The 22,115-nt window shown below is 31.9% G+C and overlaps 2 protein-coding genes across 2 annotated transcripts in view; both read right to left on the minus strand.

Moving 5' to 3' along the window:
* Nucleotides 1-8,047: 8,047 nt before the first annotated feature.
* LOC117167923 (acidic leucine-rich nuclear phosphoprotein 32 family member E-like) lies at nucleotides 8,048-10,833 on the minus strand. The gene is made up of 2 exons (XM_033353168.1): nucleotides 10,803-10,833; nucleotides 8,048-8,824 (listed from the first exon to the last, which is right to left on the minus strand). The coding sequence occupies exon 2, from the start codon at nucleotides 8,768-8,770 to the stop codon at nucleotides 8,075-8,077; it is 696 nt and encodes a 231-aa protein (XP_033209059.1). The 5' UTR covers nucleotides 8,771-8,824; nucleotides 10,803-10,833; the 3' UTR covers nucleotides 8,048-8,074.
* Nucleotides 10,834-11,514: 681 nt separating this feature from the next.
* LOC117182598 overlaps nucleotides 11,515-22,115 on the minus strand; it is a 31,852-nt gene continuing 21,251 nt past the window's right edge. Inside the window, exons 2-3 of the mRNA XM_033375693.1 lie at nucleotides 11,826-12,042; nucleotides 11,515-11,547 (exon numbers count right to left, since the gene is read on the minus strand). Of these exons, the coding sequence (XP_033231584.1) occupies nucleotides 11,515-11,547; nucleotides 11,826-12,042 (250 nt within the window). The remainder of the gene's footprint in view (nucleotides 11,548-11,825; nucleotides 12,043-22,115) is intronic.

Genomic DNA, 22,115 nt, shown 5'->3' on the forward strand with positions numbered 1-22,115 from the left:
GCGTTTAATTCCCGTATTTTATTTAAGAAGTAAAACAACAGATTTTATTACCAATTAATTACGTACAAGCTGCAGATATTCACTTTATTTAATTAATTAAGATTGAAGTACAAAACGATTTTGACACTTGTCAAACGTCAAATATCACTCACGTACCGTTACATTAGTGAAAACCAACTCCATTTTTGAAGGAAGTACTTAATGCACGTCCCAAATGTATTTATGAACAATTTTAATGTTGTGTTACATTGTTTTTAATTCGTAACTAATTATTTATTTGAAATTCACGGTGAATCCTGGGGAGCATAACCTTTTTTCAGAATTTGTTTATACGCATATTTTGCGTACGTCTTCTGAGTCTCGAAGCCTTTGACCAATCAGCGCAAGATCTCGAGCGCGGGAGATTTGGAAACAGAATTAAAATCGGCGGTCCATGCAGTGAACAGTAGCCTAGCAAGGGAGTTGTTCATCAACGGAGAGTCGTGAGACCGGTACCTCTAGAGAAAAAGGTTTTCTCTGAGTACTTAAAGCTGTTGCTCTTGTTCAGAACCCACCTTAAACTGTAATTCCCCCTTCCACCACCTAGTAAGTGTGTGGGGGGTGTTTAAAGGAATAGAGAAGAAGGTTCAAGAAAAATGTAAACCCTTAGGGGACACATTAGAAGCTTCCATTCCATTCCATATATATATACAGCCTGCGAGTTACATGGTGTAGCCTGCAAATAGGCAATACGAGATTCTCCTCGTGAGTAGCACGAAATGTTGCAGCACTCAGGAGAACTCGTATTGCGCAAGCCTGGCTGTAAGACAAAAAAGCGCAATTGAAGACAGATGTAAGGCGTTGCTTACATTTTTTTAAGCTACTAGCTGAAAAAGCTCCAAGCGATTCGCGCAGAGTATTCGGCTTTTTATACCGCATCGTGCCGCAGCCGTCGTCAAACTATTGTTCCAGATACAAATTCTCCGACCTGATGTCTGTGTTGCCTTTGCGGCCTTAACTCTAAACTAGAAGGAAGCATACAAGGCCAGAAGCACCTGGCAGATAATCTGTAAATTTATTATTATAATCCGAAGTCGAGGCTTCATTGAACATTGGTGCCATCACCTATTTCTCGTCCATAGATGTATCTTTCATTAGCAGAGAAAATAGTAAAACTTATATTTACTAAACAATTAATCTTTGCCCTCTTAAATTTAATAAATTTCATGTTCTATGTACTTAATAATAATCACAGAAGTATAGACTCTACGTTTTCCTCGGACTTTAGACCAGGTAGTGATAATTACTAATTTAAAGTAATTTTAAAACGGTAAGACTCACAGACGAATAGCCTTGGGGGTTCCCTGTACTCTAGTCCAGACAGTGGCGATTACTCGATTAAACTAAACAAAGAAAAAAGGAAATTAGAAATTCACAGAAGAATAGACACGGGGTTCTCCTTGTGCTCTACATTAGGGAGTGAATCTCTTATTAATATCTAAGAAACCAGATTTGCTTTGGGAACTAAAAGAGAGTAAGTGCGAGTTGTTTGATCCAAAGGTCCATGAGAGATTAATAGATTCAATTAAAATGATTATGGTAGAACTTTTTAAGAGATTGTTAAAACGACAAGATGAATTTATGTTAGTGGGTGCGTGACACTCTTTCCATGCGAAGAGTCGAGCTGAGAGATAAAGACATCGCTTAATCGATGAATTGCGCCAAATCATTGATTTAGAAAATATACGAATTTAAATGCCATGAGCATCAGATAGACTGTTAATTCTTGCATCAATGCATTAATTATAGTTATTTTACGACTAAAAATTCTTTAGAAAAGCTTAAATGCTAGGGAATAAAAAGTAAAGTTATAGAGTAGGTTTTCATTGAATAAATTGGCATTGTGTAATCGGAATCTTAGGTCTTCTAACATTAAATGCCTTTCAAGTAATAATTGAGAGTAGTTAGATTTAGTTCTAATTAATTGCATGGACAATTAATTATTGAGTAATTAAACAACAACTACAGTTGGTAGTTGTTACAACCATTTTCGAAAGAATAATCACAATAAGTACTTATTTGATATATGAAAATATATCTACCATTCTTAAAAAATGCAGTTTTTTCAATTCTAAAGAAACTCATATAACCACAGCTGAAAAGCTTAAAATTTCATTTGCTTCTGCAAAGACCATCCCCGGTAGACACAAGTACTATTACATTGTATCCGCTTCAGAATCACCATTGATTTTAAAAAGGTATTCATCATCGTTGAAAAATTATGTTTTCCCAAAGATGAAGGTAGTGAAGAAAGGAAAAGAGAAGCGCTCGTGAACCATAACCATAAAATCCATTTCTGGTGGCATCATTTTAAAAGGAGAGGGGACTCACATAAAAAAGCACCCCGAATTGTTAGAGGCAAAGGAGCTCACATCAAAAAGCACCCCGAATTGTAAGAGGCAAGGGGACTCAAACCAAAAAGCACCCCGAAGTTTGAGAGGCAATTGAACATTATTTAAATTTAAAAGTTAAGAATTTCAATTTATTCAATTTGGAATGCTTTTGATTAGAAATAATACGATTTTTATTCCTTTAAATTTTGAATTATCCAACCTTCAAAAGTATAATTTGAAATTATTCAGTTTGGACCGTTCTAAGATTGTCCTATTTTCAAAATGTTGCTCTGAAATAATTCAATTTCGAGATACTCCATTAAAAATAAAATTATTCACTTTCAAACGCTTTGAATTAGAAATAATGCCATTTCAATTGCTTTCTAATGAATTTTTCCAATTTTCAAAATTAAAGGCTGACATTTTTCAATTTTTAGAGCTTCTGATTTGACATGCTTCAATTTTAAATTACTCAATTTTAACTCTTTTATTTAAAAATAATAAAAGTTCAATTCCTTTTCGTTCAACCCGAAATTATGTCCTTTTAGGAAAGTTTTACCTGATCTAAATATGTTGGATATAGTAAATTAGTAAATTTAGTAAATTAATTCTACTTACGAAATGAAGACTAAAGATTTTATTTTGTAAATAATTATACCCTTAACTTCAGTAAAACTTACCCCTTAATATATATACTGCCGTGATTTGGAAGAAAACCGTTAACTGCAAATCGGATAAGTCACCTGAAAGCAGTTAACAGTAGGCAGCTCAAGGAACTTATCCAAAATGCAGTTAACGGTGTTCTTCTGTGTGTGTGTGACGTGTGTGTGACGTGCGCCGAAGAAAGGGGGCTTACTCTAAAAAAATCGATATCAAGGTTTTTACACATTTCGATAGTTTTTGAGCTCCTCTTTTTAATTAAACCTTCGGGGGAAAAATCCGAGCATTATTATTGTTAATAATTGAGTTGTTAGATACCCGAGTAATAGGGCTTTGGCTTGAGAGCTCGAGATTCCGTGAAACATCTCCCATCACTCACCATATCATCTACGCGTCTCAACTATACCCCGTCCGTGAGCCACGTTTGCGACCTATCTTCTTCTGTGAAAATGTAGTGATAAGTGGAGAGGGAAGCTTTCCAGTCTATTGGGTCGACTTCAACCGCTCGCCCTGCAAAATCTCACTTTTCAGAGTAAGCAAAAATGAACTTTTTGAAAAAAGCACAGAAAAGACAAAAGAGGACATAGGCTCCTATATAGGACCCTATATCGGTTCTTGTATTACACCCTATGCAGATGCCCAATAGTTTTTCTTTATTCTTAAAAAAACAACATTAAAAATAAAAAATTATAAAAAAAAGGAAATAAAAATTAGTATGATTCAATTTTTATGCCTATCATGAATTGTAATAATATAAATTTATTAAAATGATACACGTTTCACAGCAGCTTAGAATACAATTTAAAACAAAATAAGAAACAAATATAAAAATAATCATGATAAATGCTATTTGCTCTTAATTTTACAATTTTTGAATAAGCAATCCCAGGCAGAGTTACATAAAAAATGTATCATATTTGATATAAAAGTATTGTGTATAATGTAGAAAAGTTAATATTTTTGACAAAATCGAGTGCGAAGCACGAGATACGTGATGATAATGTGTTTGCCAAAGCCAAAAGAGCTTTAACGAGAGTTCAAAATCACAAAATTACAGTTGTCGGTCCGTTCACCATTTATTTTAAAAGGTCTATGCACGAATGCGGGAGAAATGCAAAGACCGAGCACGGAGTGCGATTGCCATCAGTCACGTACCGTAGCGGGCGGGCAGATTTTTTTAGGTTCGAAAAGAAAGGACGAGTTCGTTCACCAGCCAGTTTTGATAAAAATTTAAATTAGCGCATTCTGGAAAGTTTTGAGACCACTTTTTTCTAAGTTTGAAAAATCGATTTACGGATATTTATAGCATTAAAAAAGACAAACAATTTATTCTTATGACATTTTTCAATTAAAAGAAGATAATCAGAGTTATAGCTTTTTCAAAATGTTTTGAAAATCAATTAGAAAATCCAAATTTTAAGCCAATCAACGCACGATATGAAAAAAAGTTAAGAATAGAAAAACATTGATTTTTTAAAGCCTACAGGATGATCATGACAACTTTTTTAATTTGGTCGAAAAGTTGTAAATTCAAAATTTGATCGTACCAAACAATTTTAGAACCACATTTTTTCAAGATTTTAAAATTCTATGTATGGTTATTCATAGTTCTTAGAAACTCAAACAATGTATCCCTATGACTTTTTCCTGTAAAAAGAAAATTATCAGAGTTAGAGCATTTTCAAAATCCAAAAAAGCAAACTAAAATGAACATTTTAAGCAACACAACGCATGGTATGAAAAAAAGTCAGTAGAAGAAAAATGTTGCTTTTTGAAAGCTTAACAAATTTTTGGATTTTCTCGGAATATCGAAAATTCAAATTCTGATTGCACAAAAACTAATGGAACATAAAAAATTCCATATTGCGGTCAAACTATGCATGAAAAATTTTCGAAAAACGACCAAAACTACGAAAAAAATTTACAGAAAAGTTGTTCATTCAAAAAAGAGATACAAGTTTGCCATAATTTATTGCATTCTTATCATTTATGATTGAGAAAGTACTAGAATTACCGGAAATTTGACACCACAAAATTCAAATTTTGAACGAAACGACGCAAAACATGAAAAAAAGTCTCAAAGAGAAATGACAGATTTTGAAAAATCCTTCAAACTGCCATAACCGTTTTTCAATATGACTCGTAATTTTGTTTTTATTTATCGTCAGTAATATGCAAAAATCGAACATTCCAATTTTATGCCAATAGACTAGTGATACTTAACAAATTAATAACCTAATCGAGAAAAATGTATGAAAAAAGTATTGTAGTATTTTTTTAAATTTTAAAGTGGTTCAAAAAACATAAATTTACAAATGTCCGTCAAGAATCGAACGCGCAGCGCGAGTGTCACGACGACAATGTGTACCTCAAAGCCTGTACACTGTACAGCTTCTTTGAGAAATTCAATCTTTAACTATACTTAATTATGTACAAAATTCAGAATATGGAGGATAAAGACCACGACTTTTTAAACCATTTTCAATTGTTTAAACAAATGTAAATATTTAAAAATATTATTTATTTTTAAAAAATGTAAAAAAAGTAATAGTGTTTTCTAAATGAAGTGTTATTGTTTGTCATAGTTTGGAGAAGTAAATTTTTCTAAAAACATGATGTAATTATTTAAATAATTATTTATTGTCTATACTCAAAATTCCTAAAAAACAAGTCAGCTATATCAACTTTCTTTTTAAATTAGTATCATATGCTACATTTTTAAACATAATTACATAATTTTGATACATTTATTTTAATGTTTAATCAATTTATATTTGTTTAAAGAATCAAATATACTTTGTTTCAATAATTACTTTTCTAAAAATACTTTTGAAATCCTAATTAATTGCATGTCTTATATTTTATTTTTTATTTTTAGTTATCGAAAAATTACTGCTTTAGCAAATAAAAATTGTTTGAACAAATAAAAATTTGTTAAACATTAGAAGAAATGCTTTAAGATTATGTAATTATTCAACAAAAAGTAGCATAGGATACCACTTTAAAAAAGTGGACATATCTGTCTCAATTTTCAGAAATTTTTAAAATGAGCAATAATTAATTATTTAAATAATTGCATAATGTTTTTAAAAAATTTACTGCTTCAAACAATGACAACATAATGCATTTCAATCAGAAAATAATATTATTATTTACATTTTTGGGCTAGCCATCCATTTTTGAGAGAAAACCAAAAACTCAGAGCATTTTCCAAATTTTTTAAACCAGTTTTTCAAGATTCAAAGATTTTATGTGAGGCTGTTTATAGTACTCAGAAAGTCAAATAATTTCTTTGAATGTCTTTTTTCGAGAACAATAAAATTATCAAAATTATAGCATTTACAGAATTTAAAAAATCAATGGAAAATGAAAATCTTAAGCCAGGCAGCCTACGATATGATGAAAAGTCAAAAGAAGAAAAACGTTGCTACTAAATTTTTTATTTTTCACCTTTTGATAGGATGCGTAGTTTTTCTTCATCCATAAAAAACTTTATAAAAAATAAAAAAATTACATCTTTGTACAAACGATATAACATTACAATAAAAAAATTATATCTTTGGAAAAGGATCACAAGCTATAGAACAAATTAATTAACAGAACTTGTTCAGCCAAAAAAGATCTACAAACTTGTTATGAATATTCTTGATAGAATGCGATTTTTGTTTTGTTTAAATTATAAAAAATAACTGAGAATCAACGATTATGTTTTTGAAAAAGAGACACAAAATGCAATGAAATGTTTTTTAACAAAGCAGTTTTTTCTATAGGATGGGCAATTTTTTAAATCATAAAAATGCATAGAATGCATATTATGAACTGTAATGACATAAATTTATTGGAATGATACATTTTACAGGGCATCTAAGAATAAAAATCAGTGCAAAATAAGGAACAAATATTAAATTAATCATGAAAATGGAATTTGTACATTATTTTACAAAATCTGAATAAGCAGTCCCATACTGGGGTACATAAGTAAATATAATATTCATGTGATATTAACATAATATATTTAAAGTTAGTGTAGAAAAGTTCGCACATTGGATAGCCGAAGTAACTTTGACAAAAGAGAATTCACAATCATAAAATTACAGTTGTCGCTACGTTACCTTGTCCGGCGCATTTCTTTTACGTCACCCTGAGATGATTCAGAGCCGATTTTAATTATTTATTTTTTTGGGTTTCCCCATTACTGCAAAAAATGTCCTTATTGCATCGAATAACAAGAATGGCATCCACAATGTTGCCCTTCAAATTGGACCGGTAAACGGAAAAAATAAATTACACAGCGGAAAACAGTCTTTTGACACTCACCTGAGTAGCAGGTGTCGCGAGTACAATCATGGCTAGTAAAAATAATTCTGGCCATTTGTACCGGTCTTCTTCCCAGTATGCGAGCACGCTGGACTGTAGCGGGCGCGGGGGTGGATGGCAAGAACTCCTCAAGGCAATGGCGATGTCGTACCCTGCATACTGATGTTCCTCTTGCCCTTAATGCTTTTCCAAATATTTTTGTTGGATCAGTGTAGCCAGCTTCTGAGATGCGCTATTTTCAGTTTTCTCCTCTTGCTCATTCTCGTTGATTCTGCTATCAACCGGTTCATTCGATTCAACTTCGACTCGTTTTGCTTGCGACTGTAGTTTATTCCATAGTTTTCGCAAGTGCTGGATAGCTTGCTCTTCTAGCTTGATGGTCAAAAAGGTGCAAACCCTGAGATCTAAAAGAATTGCTGCGAGGAGGACTTCGCTTTTCATAAGCGTTTAACGCCTCGTATACATATTCTTCACCAGGGATTTCGCCAGAGATGTGTTGACTTCCTGGATTTCGAACATACATTGTTGCCAGACGAAAACAAAATCTGTGAGAAGCAGGTTCTCTTCCTGCAACCGTTTTTTGCAGCAATTTTTGCTAGCATGAGCGACTTTATGCAGGATTCTATATTCTTCCAATCTATTTCAGAAGGCTTTACTGACTTCTTCAACAGAAAGTTGAAACGCCTATATTTCTGAAGAGATAGTAGCATATCAAGTATGGAATGTCACCTGGTATCGTTATCAAGGATTGCCTTGATGATCTGTTCCATAATTTCTTGCTCACGGGCCTTCTCGCGAACTTTGTGCAGCATGGTAGGAACTCGAAATTCCACAACAGTTTTTCGCGTTCTAGAAATTGTGCTTGCGCAGTGCCCATTCAAGCTTTCATTTACCGCAAGTTGAAGTGAATGCGCAACACATGAAATGCAGTTGATTCCCAAGCTACTATGATGATCCTCGCAAGCTTCCACTAGATACGCTACTTCCTCTTCATCCTCCTTCTCAGCTTGCTCGCCTTCCTGAGCCTGAGGATCATCTTCTTCATCTGCTTCAATTCGCAGGGTTAAAGATTCGGCCTCTTCCTCATCACCTTCAGCGTCCTCATCCTTATTAGCATCCCCCTCATCTTGATTAATGATATAATTTTCGTCGTTATCCAGGTCCACATCATTGCAGTCTTCCGAGTTTCCCATTGCAGCTCTCTGTTGACATTGCCTTATCAAACGACACAAGTTGATCATGTTAGTTGCGTTGTTCGAGGTGAAAGTATAGAGGTTCTCTATATCTATCCCATATAATTCCAGAATAGTTTTGATGTAAGTGAGTAATTGTTCACTCGTGTGTCGTCCTTCTAGTTCATTTGCAGCTAAGGTCCGCAATGTTAATTCTGCATCCTGCAGGAATTGAACATTGATGCCCATAAAAGAGCGTCCAAAACATAAGGCTAGGTCTACTTTCACAGACACGAGTCTCCCCTGAAATTTTTATTTTTTTTATTTTCTGATATAAAAACAGGTTTCGATTGTTATTGAGTGATTTCGATGCAAATTAGTCATTAAAAAGAAAATAATAAACTCATTTTAAAACAAGCCTCATTTTTAATTAAAATAAAATTAAGAATGTAATATTTTTTCTCTTAAATAATTGACAATTTTCAAATTGAATACACTAAAAATTGAGTACTTTAGACTAATAAAATATTTTAATAGGATCTGAAAGTTGGTTTCAATCGGACTGTTACATTTTTTAACTATTAATGCTTTCGAATCAAAACAGCTGATCACCTAAAACAATTTTTCATATCAAAACTTCAATTTTCAATGCTTTTAGTTCTTAATTGTTTCATTCTTCATGAATGCATTTCAATTACTATTATTATTATTACACCATTAAGCCATTTCCCTTTCGGGGTAGGCGTGACTTACTCGGTAGGGGAAAGGAGTAGTGTGTGGAAGGAATAGAGAATTTTCAGATTGATCCAGAATTCTCGTGTTATTTAAGTAAATAACACGTTCGTTCCGCAACACTGCTCCGACCCAGGTTGCTGACCAATCTTTCTAGCAATCACCTCAAGCGAAGACCCTCACGAAGTCGTTATGTAAGGTTCCCCACTTGGGTCCATTAGTGGCCAAGGTCTTTTGTTTCAGGCGTCATTCACTCTACTGACACTCTTTTTATTAACTATTTACCGCCATACTTTCCTATCTTGGCATACTTCTATAGCTTCTTTTATGTCCATGCATTTTTTCATACAGGATCTCGTGTTTCTGTGACTTCTTATGTCTCTTCTAACTAGGGTCTCATTCACACATTCTAACCATTCTTTCCGCGGTCTACCTATTGGCACGCTGCCATTTACTTTACCTTCATACACTTGTTTCGTTGGTCGTTCATTTGGCATTCTCTCAACATGTCTGAACCATCTTAACCGATTTCTTTCCCATGTATCTACTAGCGTCTCTTCTGCACCACATTCTTTTAGAATTATTTCATTACTTACTTTGTCCATCAGGGTTTTCCCACATATTATGCGCATGAATCTCATGTCAATCGCGTTAATTTTACTCTTATATTTTTCTTGATAAGTCCATGTCTCGCTACCGTATAGTACAGTCGGTACAAATATAGAATTATGTATTGCCATTTAGGGTTTATTTGGTATATTTTTACTTCTGATAAGGGGACCTGCTCTACCAATAACCTTCTTACCTTCGTTTATCCGTTTGTCTAATTCCTCATCTATCTTCCCGTCCCTAGTAAATAAGCTACCAAGGTATACGAACTTATCAACTTGTTCAATTCTCTCATCATTTAATAAAATATTGCATAGTGTTTTCTCACTCTTTCTTCGAACACCATAGTTTTTGTTTTATTTGCATTAATTTTGAGGCCCATGCTCTTCATGCTTGCATCTAGTTTATTCAACATTCTTTGTAAGTCTTCGATAGACTCTGCCATAACAACCTTATCATCTGCGAGCGCTAACCCACGTACCCTTACTGTTTGGAGATCCACACCCTCTTCGTCGAAGAGAGTCATTCTTAAACACTTGTCCATAAATAATAGAAATAACCATGAAGACATAACGCATCCTTGCCTAACTCCTTGAATAATATCGAGACAGTCACTCAGTTTCCCATTCACTCTTACACCCGCTTTGCTAACTGTATATATTGTTTTTATAGCTTGTAGGATCCATCCATTGACTCCATACTCTTTCAGGACTTCCCAAAGTTTCCTTCTATCTACCTTGTCAAACGCTTTTTCTAGGTCAACAAATGCACAGAAAACTTTTTTTCCTACTCTCAAACTTTTTTCTGTTATTTGCATTAAGCTAAATATTTGATCCGTACATGACCTTCCTGGCATAAACCCGCCTTGGACTTCCCAAATCTTTGCTTCTGTTATTTTCATTACCCTACGAATAAGTATTTTTGAATATATTTTACTTACGTTGCTTAATAAGCTAATCCCTCTGTAATTATTGCAGTCGCTTTTATCTCTCTTTCTCTTGTATATTGGTACGATAATCGCTTTTTTCCAGTCGTCTGGGTCGTCTCCCATCTCGAAACATAAATTTATCAATTCAGACAGTCTATGTGTATGCACGCGCCACCGTGTTTAAGCATTTCAGCGTTAATACCGTCTACCCCAGCAGCCTTACCGCTTTTCAAGTTCTTAATTATATCCCTAACCTCAGTGACACAGACTTTTTCAATTGAGTTTTCCATTGCATCGTGTTCAACATCGCAGTTGTGGTGTCCTATAGTTTCATCTCCGAATTTTCTTCTAAAATAGTCTCTAAAATCCTCTAGTATTCCGTATGCATCATATACCATTTCCCGCCTACTATTTTTCATGTTGACAAATTCTGTACTTTTGTTTCCTTTCATTTTTTTATAATGCATTTTCCTGCTTCCTTCAAAGTCCTTTTGTATTTTCATCTCTTCTTCTGCTCTAACTGCATCTTTACTTTCCTCAACTAATCATTTGAGTATCCTGTTTTCGCGTCTATAATCATTTCTACGTCTATTGCTTTCCTCATTGCTAACACCTGCGATGTTCAAAGTTCTCTTGTACACTTCTCTCTTTGCTTTTTGGGCAGCCTGAATTTCATCATTCCACCACGCATCACCAGACATTGTTCCTACAACTGCGAGATTCTTTAAATTGAAAATTCTCGCTTAAGAATTAAGATCTGAAATGAAAAAGGTGTAAAGTAAAAGATTTACGAATTACTCATTGAAAAATGAATGATATCCTAACTATAAAAGATAACAACTATACCTAGCAGTGAAAAAAAGTTTTAATCGAACTAAGTGCGTGAAGTTTAATGCGTTCTAAGTGCGACTTTATCGACCTCTGAATATTTTTATGAAAAACAGATCAAAAAACGGCATTCATCTGGGTATTTTAATATGTATCATTCAAAAAGGAGGGAGATAAATATTTGATGCAGTAAAATAACGTGCTTACTTTCAATTCAGTCTCAATCTGATTCCAAATGTCGTCCGCTGCATATAGGACCGAGCTTAGAACATTTTCCGAATTTAAAAACAGCCTTTCACCTGCTGGAAGAGCTTTTAAGATGGGATCCACACTTTTTCGAAATCCAGAATCGTCAATCAATGAAAATGGTCGTCCATTTACTGTAGTAAGTTCTACATATTCATGTAAGTTGTACATGCTCTTTCTGTAAATAATAATAAGAATAGTAATGAGAAGAATAATATCCCCCGTCATGTTTTTGAGGTCCATTAAGCTATCACCTCCACAAACGAATTTTGGGATTTTTCATAGCTCAGAATTTTGGGCTTTTTTTGGGCGTGAATTAAAATTTTTTGGCTCCTTTACTTTGTGCAAAAAATCAATTTTCTTGTGGAGGTGCCAGCTTAAATTAACCCAGCACCTCCACTTTTCAAAATCATTTAATAATAGAAATTCAATTACACCAGAATTTTGGGCTTTCTTTGTGCTCTTGAAATCCGCAAAAAAATTTTCAGCAAACCAACCCTTAACTTCCAAAATAAGCCCACTTAAAAAATTGACAATTTTGAGTAATTTACTTACGGATTTTACAGCTCGCACAGAGTCTCTGATTTTTGGGCTTCTAGAAAATACCCACTACGATTTTTGGGCTCCAACCCTTAACGTCAAAAATCAACCCCTCTCTACCACGTACATACGACTTTGTGAAAGAATAACTTTTTTTAGAATTTTACAATGAAAATAGAGTCTCTGGGTTTTGGGCTCCTCGAAAATGCCCACTACGATTTTTGGGCTTTAACCCTTGACCTCAAAAATCAACCCCTCTCTACCACGTAGATACAAATTTGTAAAAAATACTGTTTTTTTTAGAATTTTACAATGACAATAGTCTGATTTTTGGGCTCCGCGAAAATACCCACTACGATATTTGAGCTTCAACCCTTAACGTCAATAATCAATCCCTTTCTGCCACATAGATTACTATATCCGATAATGCAGTGTATTATTTCTATTTATAATAACTGGTTATTCATATTTCAATAGTGTGCCATATTACAATGTTCGTATGTGTTACAGTAACCTGATAAATAAAAATTCCCATTTTTTGGACATATTGTTGACATTTAATTACAAAAATTAGAATTTTTTTAAACAATAAAACTGCGCCAATCGTATTCTCTTTTGTTGAAGCTCCTTCGTATTTAACGAACACATTCTCATCACGTTTCTGGTGCTTCGCAATCGATTTCAACGAAAATACAGATAGCTTTTAAAAACTATGAACTTTGAAGCATAGTTTTTTATCGAAAAAATCATAGGAAAAATCTGAAAAAATTCATGGTGGTACATGAAACATTTCTGAACAGATTTTCGTTGAAAAATTTGAAAAATGTAAATAATTGTTCGTTTTTTGTGAATAAATATGCGACCGCACTATCTTCAGTTCTAATGAAGATAATGAAGTGATTTAAATTGGAGGTAGTTGAACTATTTGTAATAATTTACAATTTGAAGGAAGTACGTACTTCTTGTTGTCTTCGTACAAACTGCGATATTTGAAGTCAGTTTTTTATATAGGAAAGCAAGTGCGAGAGCCCAGCGTGGCGCCGTTTTTTCAGGGAATCGTCCTTGGTTTCCCTCAGCCCGACCTACCCAAGGAACTGGATTACGCGAATCCCCCTCAGGTAGGCCGTGAGCCCCATAGTTTCACTGCGCTAAAACTCTTTAAGGGACGGATTAGGAGGATTCAATGCTCGACGATGAGGGGGTCTCTTTTAAAACAGACTAATAAATACAGAAATACAGAAAAATAATACAGATCCATAATAACATAAGATTATTTATTTGCGTCCGTCCATCTTCATCATTTCGAAGTAAATTCTAGAGCTAATGAGAATATATTTGAAAACTTCTTATAACAGTAAAACAATTGTTTGCACCGTTTTTATCCAACTTGAGATAAATAATATCCCTGAGATTTACATTTTTATACAATATATAAACACTTATACGCAGCTCATGAGAATATACCTAAGAAAATTCTTATCAGTGTAAGAACTTAAAGTTGGTACAAAAAATGTGAAAAAATTGCACTATTCTTTGTACACAGCTCATGAAAATACATATAAACAATTGCAATATTAATTTTGATAAAAACATTAGTTTCGTAAATACATTAAACATATCCTCGTACGCTTGTAAGCTGTTGCTATACTTTGGGAAAATAGGTTTAAAATCAGCCTATAGTAGGAGCATTATAAAACGTTTATTATTTCAGATATTGTTTAAAATCTAATAAAACATTTAAATTTACACTATTTTTGCAGTATCTTCTTACAAAATAGTTACAATTTTCATTATATTATTTTGGTACAGAAAGAAAACCGTAATATAATGAAATAACGAACTCCATTGGCGTGATTGTATTAGAGTTTAATTCAAAAAATTTTCGATTAACGAAAGCTTGCTTTTTTAGCACATCAGGTCGCGGCTGCTTCATTATTCCTTTCTTTACGGAATTGATTTTCACGTACGTTTCAGATTGAAAGCCTAATAATGTCTCTATAAATATGTAGATATTTGGATGCGAGGAATAAAAACACGCATTGAATCGCGAGTGAAATGATTCGCATGCATTTGTCGACCGGTATATCGTATTGTAGTCGTTACACGACCATATCGACGGGGGGAAAATTGCATCGTCGTTTAAATAATTGTCTACAATATAATTGCAAAATGAAGCTACTGCTTCATTTTCCGCCATGTTTTCAAAAATTTCATTTGCAAAAAAGTAGCCTACATCTGCTGGCTTCAAAAACTGAAGCCCGAAAAACATTTTTAAAAACTGACCCTCGGTTGAAAATGGAACTTTATAAAATTTTGTTAAACCGCCGAACTGGATTTTTCGGTACCACGATTGGCTCAGATGAAAACGGCAACTTATTATTTGTGCGAAAGGCCACCGTGTTTCCATTGCTTGATGAATTGCAATCTCAAAATCGATAACAATTTTTGGGGGATTAAAAGGCCCTTTTTAACGAGCACATTCTAATATTATTAAATCCAATGCATTTAAATATGTGTCTTTTGCCTTGTTTGGTAACAAACAAAAAATTAGTAGAATGTAGTGGCCATTTATATACCCATGAATGGTAAACATTTGCAAAAAAAATTTGGTACATAATTCAAAAGTTCCATCCATATAAACCATTTCTATATGACTTAAAAACACAAATTAGTAAAACACGTAAAAATGACAATCTGCAGCACCTTTTCGATGATCGGAACGAAACATTCTCCCAGATTTGTTACCGGTTTGAATTCTGTAAAATAAATATTATTTGTAAATACAAATACTTTTTAATACAGCAAAATATTTTTGGAAAATAAAAAACGACGTTCAAAATAACTTGTAGAAGGCAAACTCGATTATGGAAATTTGTCTTCCTATATTTTTTATCAATTTGATAAATAGATTACATATAATTAAGCAGCCACTAACACTTCTGTATGCACTAATAGGTCCCCGAGATTACTCTTTTTTAATATGACGAAAAAAGACCCCTGATTACGAATATCTTGGGTAGGATTTCGAAATATGGGTCAATTTTTGTTTAAACAAAGTTTTTAAACAATTTCATTATTCATTGAAAAAAAATTTCTAAAATCATTTTTAACATGACTGAGCAAACATAAAACTATTTTGCATCTTACACTTTTTCGTACGAGGGACCGTTTTCAGTGTATAGCGTTATGAACAAATGATTTTTTAGAAAAATTGCCATATTTGCACAGTGTTACCTCATAATCTTTAATTTAGAAAAAATGTTAACTTGTACACTGTCTATATCAAGGATAGATCTCTTAAAAAAAAATCTTCTGATCAAATAAAAACTTCTCTCCCTACATTTTTGTTAAAAAGTTGTTATTCGTTTAGAATCTTAATTTATTAATGAACAATCATCCACATCAACCAGTGCCATAATGTTGTTTCAAATTATTGCGAAAGCTTTATCTAGCATTATTAAAATAAATTGTTGTTCATTATTTATTTTGCTAAATTGTTTATAACAATTGATATAAATAATGACTCTGAATTACCAGAATAGAATTAAATTTTTTGTATTAAACCTTGACATATGATTAAACTTTTCACTCGGTTGATATTTTCTCATACGACGAGTCATTATTCAAGTTATTAGCGATTACCTTTTTTTATATCCTTAATTTTACCAAAATAAAAGTGTTCACTCTCCCAAGATAATTACATTCTTCATGGTAAAATTAAGGATATAACAAAAGGTGATCGCTAATAACTTGAAAATTGTGGCTTTTAGGGAAGGATGTGTTTATAAAAATACATTGTTTATAAGGCTATAAATAAATTAGGCTGGTCGTACGAGAAAATGTCAAGAGAGTGAAAAGTTTAATCATATGTCAAGGTTTAATAAAATTCGCTTATTATTAAATTCGTCTTAAATTTCTAACTGATTGTAGGTTTTCTTCAACAACAGCCAAACTAGTTCTTAAGATATCTGCGACAGCCGATTTTCAAAAAAAGTTGATCAATTTTTTTTCAAGTATAACCTTTATAAAAATCAATTTTTTTAATTTTCGGATGCACTAACATACACATTGCAAATTTGTTTATAGAAATCAGTTTTGTAATTAAATGGCAATATACTCACAGTATGCAATATACAAATTTCTAATTAAAATTACCTCAAACCTTAAAACTTTGCTTAAACTCTGTATTAATCTATATTATTTGATTATAAGAATGAGAAATACACTTACATTTGTTTTTATAATGATTGTATTTACTGAAAATTGGATTACAGACAAAATTTGTTTTAAAAATATATAAAATCCTCAAAAAAATGTGACACTGCTGCATTCAAACTTAAAATTAAAATTTTTGCAAAGTTTATATTTATTAAAAAAAATTAACTTCTGTTTAAACTATATCAATTAAAAAACGCATTATTTTGATATTTTCAGCATTTAAACAAGGTTCTTTCAATGAAATCATTTTATAATAAGAACATTTTAAAATATTTTTTTAGAGAATTATTTTGACAATGTTTAGACAAAATTAAAGAAATTGATAATTGGTTAAAAAACAAGATAATGAAAAAAATGCTTTCTTATGAATTCACAAGACCCAGATATTTTATTCTGTAAAATGTGTCAAAATAGTATTTAATTACGACATATTTCTATTTTTCCACACTATTATTAAATATAGTATTTTAAACATGCTAGAACAATATCAATTAGATTAAACAAAATAGGGGACTTTGATTTTCGAAAATATACCTATTTTACACTTCGTTAAATAAAAAATAAAACATTCTTTTTAAAAATTCGGCTGCCATGAAGTTATTTCACATTTATCACAGAAACAATCTAAAAAGAACTTTCAAATCGGTTTAAGAAATGTAACCCCTATCTTAATTTATTTATAAATATTTGATTTAACCACTACGCGTCACTGGGTGAGAAGCAAGGAAAAACTTGGAGAATATTTTTTAATAAATTTAAAAAATAGCACAGTTAAAATTTTTTATGTTTCTTCAATTCACAAAACACACCGTTCTGCCATGATCAAATGTATGATATGCAAACGATTTGATAAAATCATGGGTTATTCTGATAGGATATCACAACTTTTCCACATACCCCAAAAACAATTTTCAAAGAACAATCTTCATTTATCGTTCAATTAAATATTGTATTAGTTAATTTCTGAAAAAAATCTTTATTTCAGCCAAAACAGAGGTGACGGCTCTATTCTGCAATCTACCCTAATCACTTCTAATGAGCTCTAATCAATTATAAAAATGATATACCATGGTTCAATAATATAAATTTATTGATTAGATTCCTACTCCGGGAATTTAAATTTGCTATGTAACCAAATACAATTTACTTTAATACTAGAATTTTTGCACATACCTGTAATTTTTTCGAACACCGTTCTTGGTCTTTAGGGAGAGTTGGAAGAAGACTGCGTCTAGCTGCGGAGATATTTTTACGGATGCGGTCCAAGTCATGTGAGGTAATTTCTGATGAAAATTCATTTCTGTTTAATTCAGAGTAAATTATTTTTGCTGGTTTTGCACACACTTCTTCCATAGTTTTTCGTTTAGCGTTATTATTTACAGCTTGTCTAGCAATATTGAGATCTCTTGTATGATTATGATTTAAATCTTTATCAATCACAATATTACTTTCAATACTAGGGGTGTGCTTTTTGCAAGACAATCTTTCTTGGCACACCTCCAAGTCACAGTACCACTTTTGGCAACATAACCTTTACGAAACTTGTAGTTATCAAAAACCAACAATTTTTCATCTCTTTCACTTAAAATAGAGCGTGCTTCCGTCGTGAAAGAAAAGAGGATTTTTGATGTTATTCGGTGGAGCATTTACTTTTAAATGCAACTTAGAAGCTCAGATCATCAGGGATGTAACCACTTGTCATCCTTAAGTAGTTATGGGTAAACAAATTTTGTATCATTTTCAGGTTTGCATTACTTTAGAATTTATTAATCCACTACTTCAACTATGACATTATTTCAGTTTTCCATATTTCTAATAATTAGGCATTTTGGAGATCCATTATTTAACGCAAAACTACTGCAACGCTACAAATTCTCATGTTTAATTTTAGAAATATATACGGTACTGTTTGGAATTTCCATTTAATTTGCAGGGTCCTGGGTTTAAACTGAAAGCATTACATCTAAATAGTCTACAGTTTTCCACCCATTTCTCATTAGGATCCAGCGATTTATTTAATACCCCAGTTCACAGGCCTATTTTAAAAGATGAAGTTGAGATAATTTAATTTTACGAGAGGTATAAGGTTTAGCGCAAGCTTGCCATAGGATTAGAGAACCTTTTCTGAACCAGGGTTTAGAGAGAGGTCTATTCGCGCAGTCCAGCTACGCCCACTTGTGCCTCCGAGCCTCACTCTGGCCTTGAAACCCTTTCTCTGTGGTGAGGAAAACCGAGGACGATCCCCTGAAAAAACGGCGCCACGCTGGGCTTTTGCAATTGCTTTCCTGTATAAAAAACTGACTTCAAATATCGCAATTTGTACGAAGACAACGAGAAGCATATACTTCCTTCAAATGGTAAATTATTACAGATAGTTCAAGTAACTATCTCCAATTTAAATCACTTTAGTATCTTCATTAGGACTGAAGATAGCACGGTCGGATATTTATTCACAAAAAACGAACAATTGTTTATATTTTGCAAATTTCTCGACAGCAATCTATTCGAAAATGTTTAATGTACCAACATGAATTTTTTCATATTTCTCCTATTATTTTTTCAATAAAAAACTATGCTTCAAAGTTGACTGTTTTTAAAAGCTATCAAATTTCCTTACTTTTCGTCAGATTTTCAGATCTGTAAGCTACAAATAATTTTTTGGAATATTACTTTTCGGCTCATTAACGTTCAACATTCGCACCTTTAAAATGATACCTCTTTTATTAACCTATCTTTTTTTCTTCACATACTTATTCAACGTCAAAGCCAGAGGACTCGAGTTTTCTCGCCGATAGTAGTATATATCGCGTCGGATTAGAGGCGGACATAGCTGAGATTGTGAAATTAGTATCCATTGTACTTATAATCCCATTGTATTTGCAATGCTTATTCATAGAATTTCTATATATTACACTAATTTGGAAAGCTTAGAATTTAAATTTATTCTGTTTTGAAGACATTTAAACGGGCGATGACGAAAGGAGCGCGTGCTACCTGGGATCCTTCCTCTTCCAGTGGGACCCTTACCCCTCACACCTGTCTTGGCACGCTTAGTCGCCGGGATTACCGGAGCGCAGGGTCTATTGTCACTAATGACCCTAAATCACCTCCGATTACCGTTCCAACTATTGAGAGTTTGTGATCACATAACTATGAGGTCTAGATACCTTAATTCTGTTAAATGTATAGCAAAAGTCTCGAAAACATGAATAAAAATCTCATAAAAACTCGATTCGAGGTATCGAGTGTTTGTGAAGTACTTCAATATAAAATCTATAGACCTTTTAGTTCTATAAACTGTGCTGCAAGTCTCTACTATGCGTAGGTAGCGATATTGCGAAGTTCATTAGTGAAGTGTATTAGTGCGTATTAATTAGGAATATTTGATGTTAATATTTATTCAGATTGACAAAAGAGTAAGAGTAAGTATCTTAAAAATTATTGTATTCATATATGTGTAATGTAAATATATGTATATAATGTAAAGCTAATTACGCAGAGTAATGGCTACAAAATATAAGGGCAAGAGTCTGCTTGTCCAGTTTAATGAAAATGGTGCAGATTTCCATTTATTTCAAACTATATTGATCTCAGATGATTCATTTGAACTTGTTTTTTAAAAAGCTTCTCGCCCACATAATGCTGCTAAGATGCCTTTCTTTTATTAGCATAAACTTAAAAAAAAAATATTTAGAAAAATAAGAAAGTTAGGGTTCTTAAGAAAATCTGTTTAATTGTTCTCTTCAGATTTTAAAAATATGAACAGAGTGTAATTTGCTCTAAAAAAACAATATATTTTGCCCTCGAGAGATTCTGCGATTTCAAGTTTAAGGCCCTGTCTGATCTCAAATGGATACGGTCAGCGATGATTGTTATTTGTACATTATTTTCCAAACAACCGACGTTGGGTACAGTTTACTTATAACCACTATCAATAACATTACCGATGGTTATAAATATATACCTAAGAGTTGGATGTAACGTGTACTTAAAATAAAAAATTGTTTCTAAAAAATGTGATATTTTTAAACCAATTTATTTTTATAGGACGAGTGGTCGATTACTTCAATATTCCTGATACATACACTAAATATTGCCATAAACGTATTATTTCAAAATTCTTAGATATTCTTGGAATTCTTGATATACATTATAATCTCATATATTTTTGATATTCCAAAATATTCCGAAACATCCCTAGATATTCACCAATATTCTGACATATTCTCTAATATACCTTTACGCTCTACAAGTTTTTAATGATTCCAAATTATTTTAAATGATATTAACATTTTTTCAGAAATTTCAAAAGAGTTTATGTATTATTTTGTAATTGCAAAATATTTTCAAGGATTTTAAGTATTTCAAAACAATTTAATGGGATTAAAACATTCTTTTTAATTGAAAAAGAAAAAAATGAATTGATGAATTTCAAAATGTTTTAAGTAATTTTGAAGAAGTATTAAATTACAAATGATTGTACTATCAATGCTTTCAATTTGAAATATCTTATATATTATTCACTTTTTTAACGTTTTCATTTTAAAATATAATAATCTTATGTATTTGAATTTCAAAATATTGTACAATTAGGCTGATTTAATGCAAACATTAATATAAGAATGACGTTTAATCACAAAAAAATTAAAAGTTAAGCATAACCATTATTTTAAATAGTGTTTATAACAAAATATTTTAATTCTACGTATTTTCAGCGTTATATTTCCCTTGATATTTCAATTATTAGAAATCTTTCTAAAAATAATATACCTTTGATAATAATCGGTAAAATATAATAATATAAATGTTTTTTTATATGAATTTTAGTCAAATTTATTTCTTCTTTATCAGCCTTTTAAAATGCTTAAAAAATTTTTAAATCGTTTTTAAATTCTTTTGAAACTACTAAACAATTTTTTAAATCATTCGAGTTTTGTCTGAAACTTTTAATAAATACTTCGAAATAAAAATAATACGTTAAAATCTTCCTGATTAATTTCTGACAATTTTGTAAATCTTTTTAAATGTTTTTAAATATACCCTTAAAATTAATTGACAAAACAAAGAATGATTTAAAATTTTCCAATTCTAAAATAAATATCGGTGAACTACAAAATAAAAAATTCTAACTTTCATAAATTGTACAGATTAAAGGTTTGAAAAAATCTACGCTATAATTTTCAATGCTTTAATTGGAAGAATGAATCAAATAATTATTTTTTTTATTATATAATTTTAAACAATTTCAGTGAAGAGCATTACATTTTTTATTCTTTTTAAGTATTTTGTGAAATATAGGTCTTAAAACAAAAATATAATTGAAAATTTCCCTAGAAATCTTAAGAAAGTTTTTTCATTTTCTTCAAACTTACTAAATTATGGAAAGAAGGCGTAGTTATACCAATAGTAAAGAAAGGCAAGGGAGAGGAGGTTAAAGATTATAGGGGGGTGACGTTGATGCCAACACTGTATAAAGTATATGTAACTATTTTG

Source organism: Belonocnema kinseyi, chromosome 2, assembly GCF_010883055.1.
Source record: "Belonocnema kinseyi isolate 2016_QV_RU_SX_M_011 chromosome 2, B_treatae_v1, whole genome shotgun sequence".
NCBI lineage: Eukaryota > Metazoa > Arthropoda > Insecta > Hymenoptera > Cynipidae > Belonocnema > Belonocnema kinseyi.

What these genes read in the sequence shown, in the direction of transcription:
- LOC117167923 (XM_033353168.1), bottom strand. Translation starts at nt 8,770, where the DNA reads ATGGGCATCAATGTTCAATTCCTGCAGGATGCAGAATTAACATTGCGG.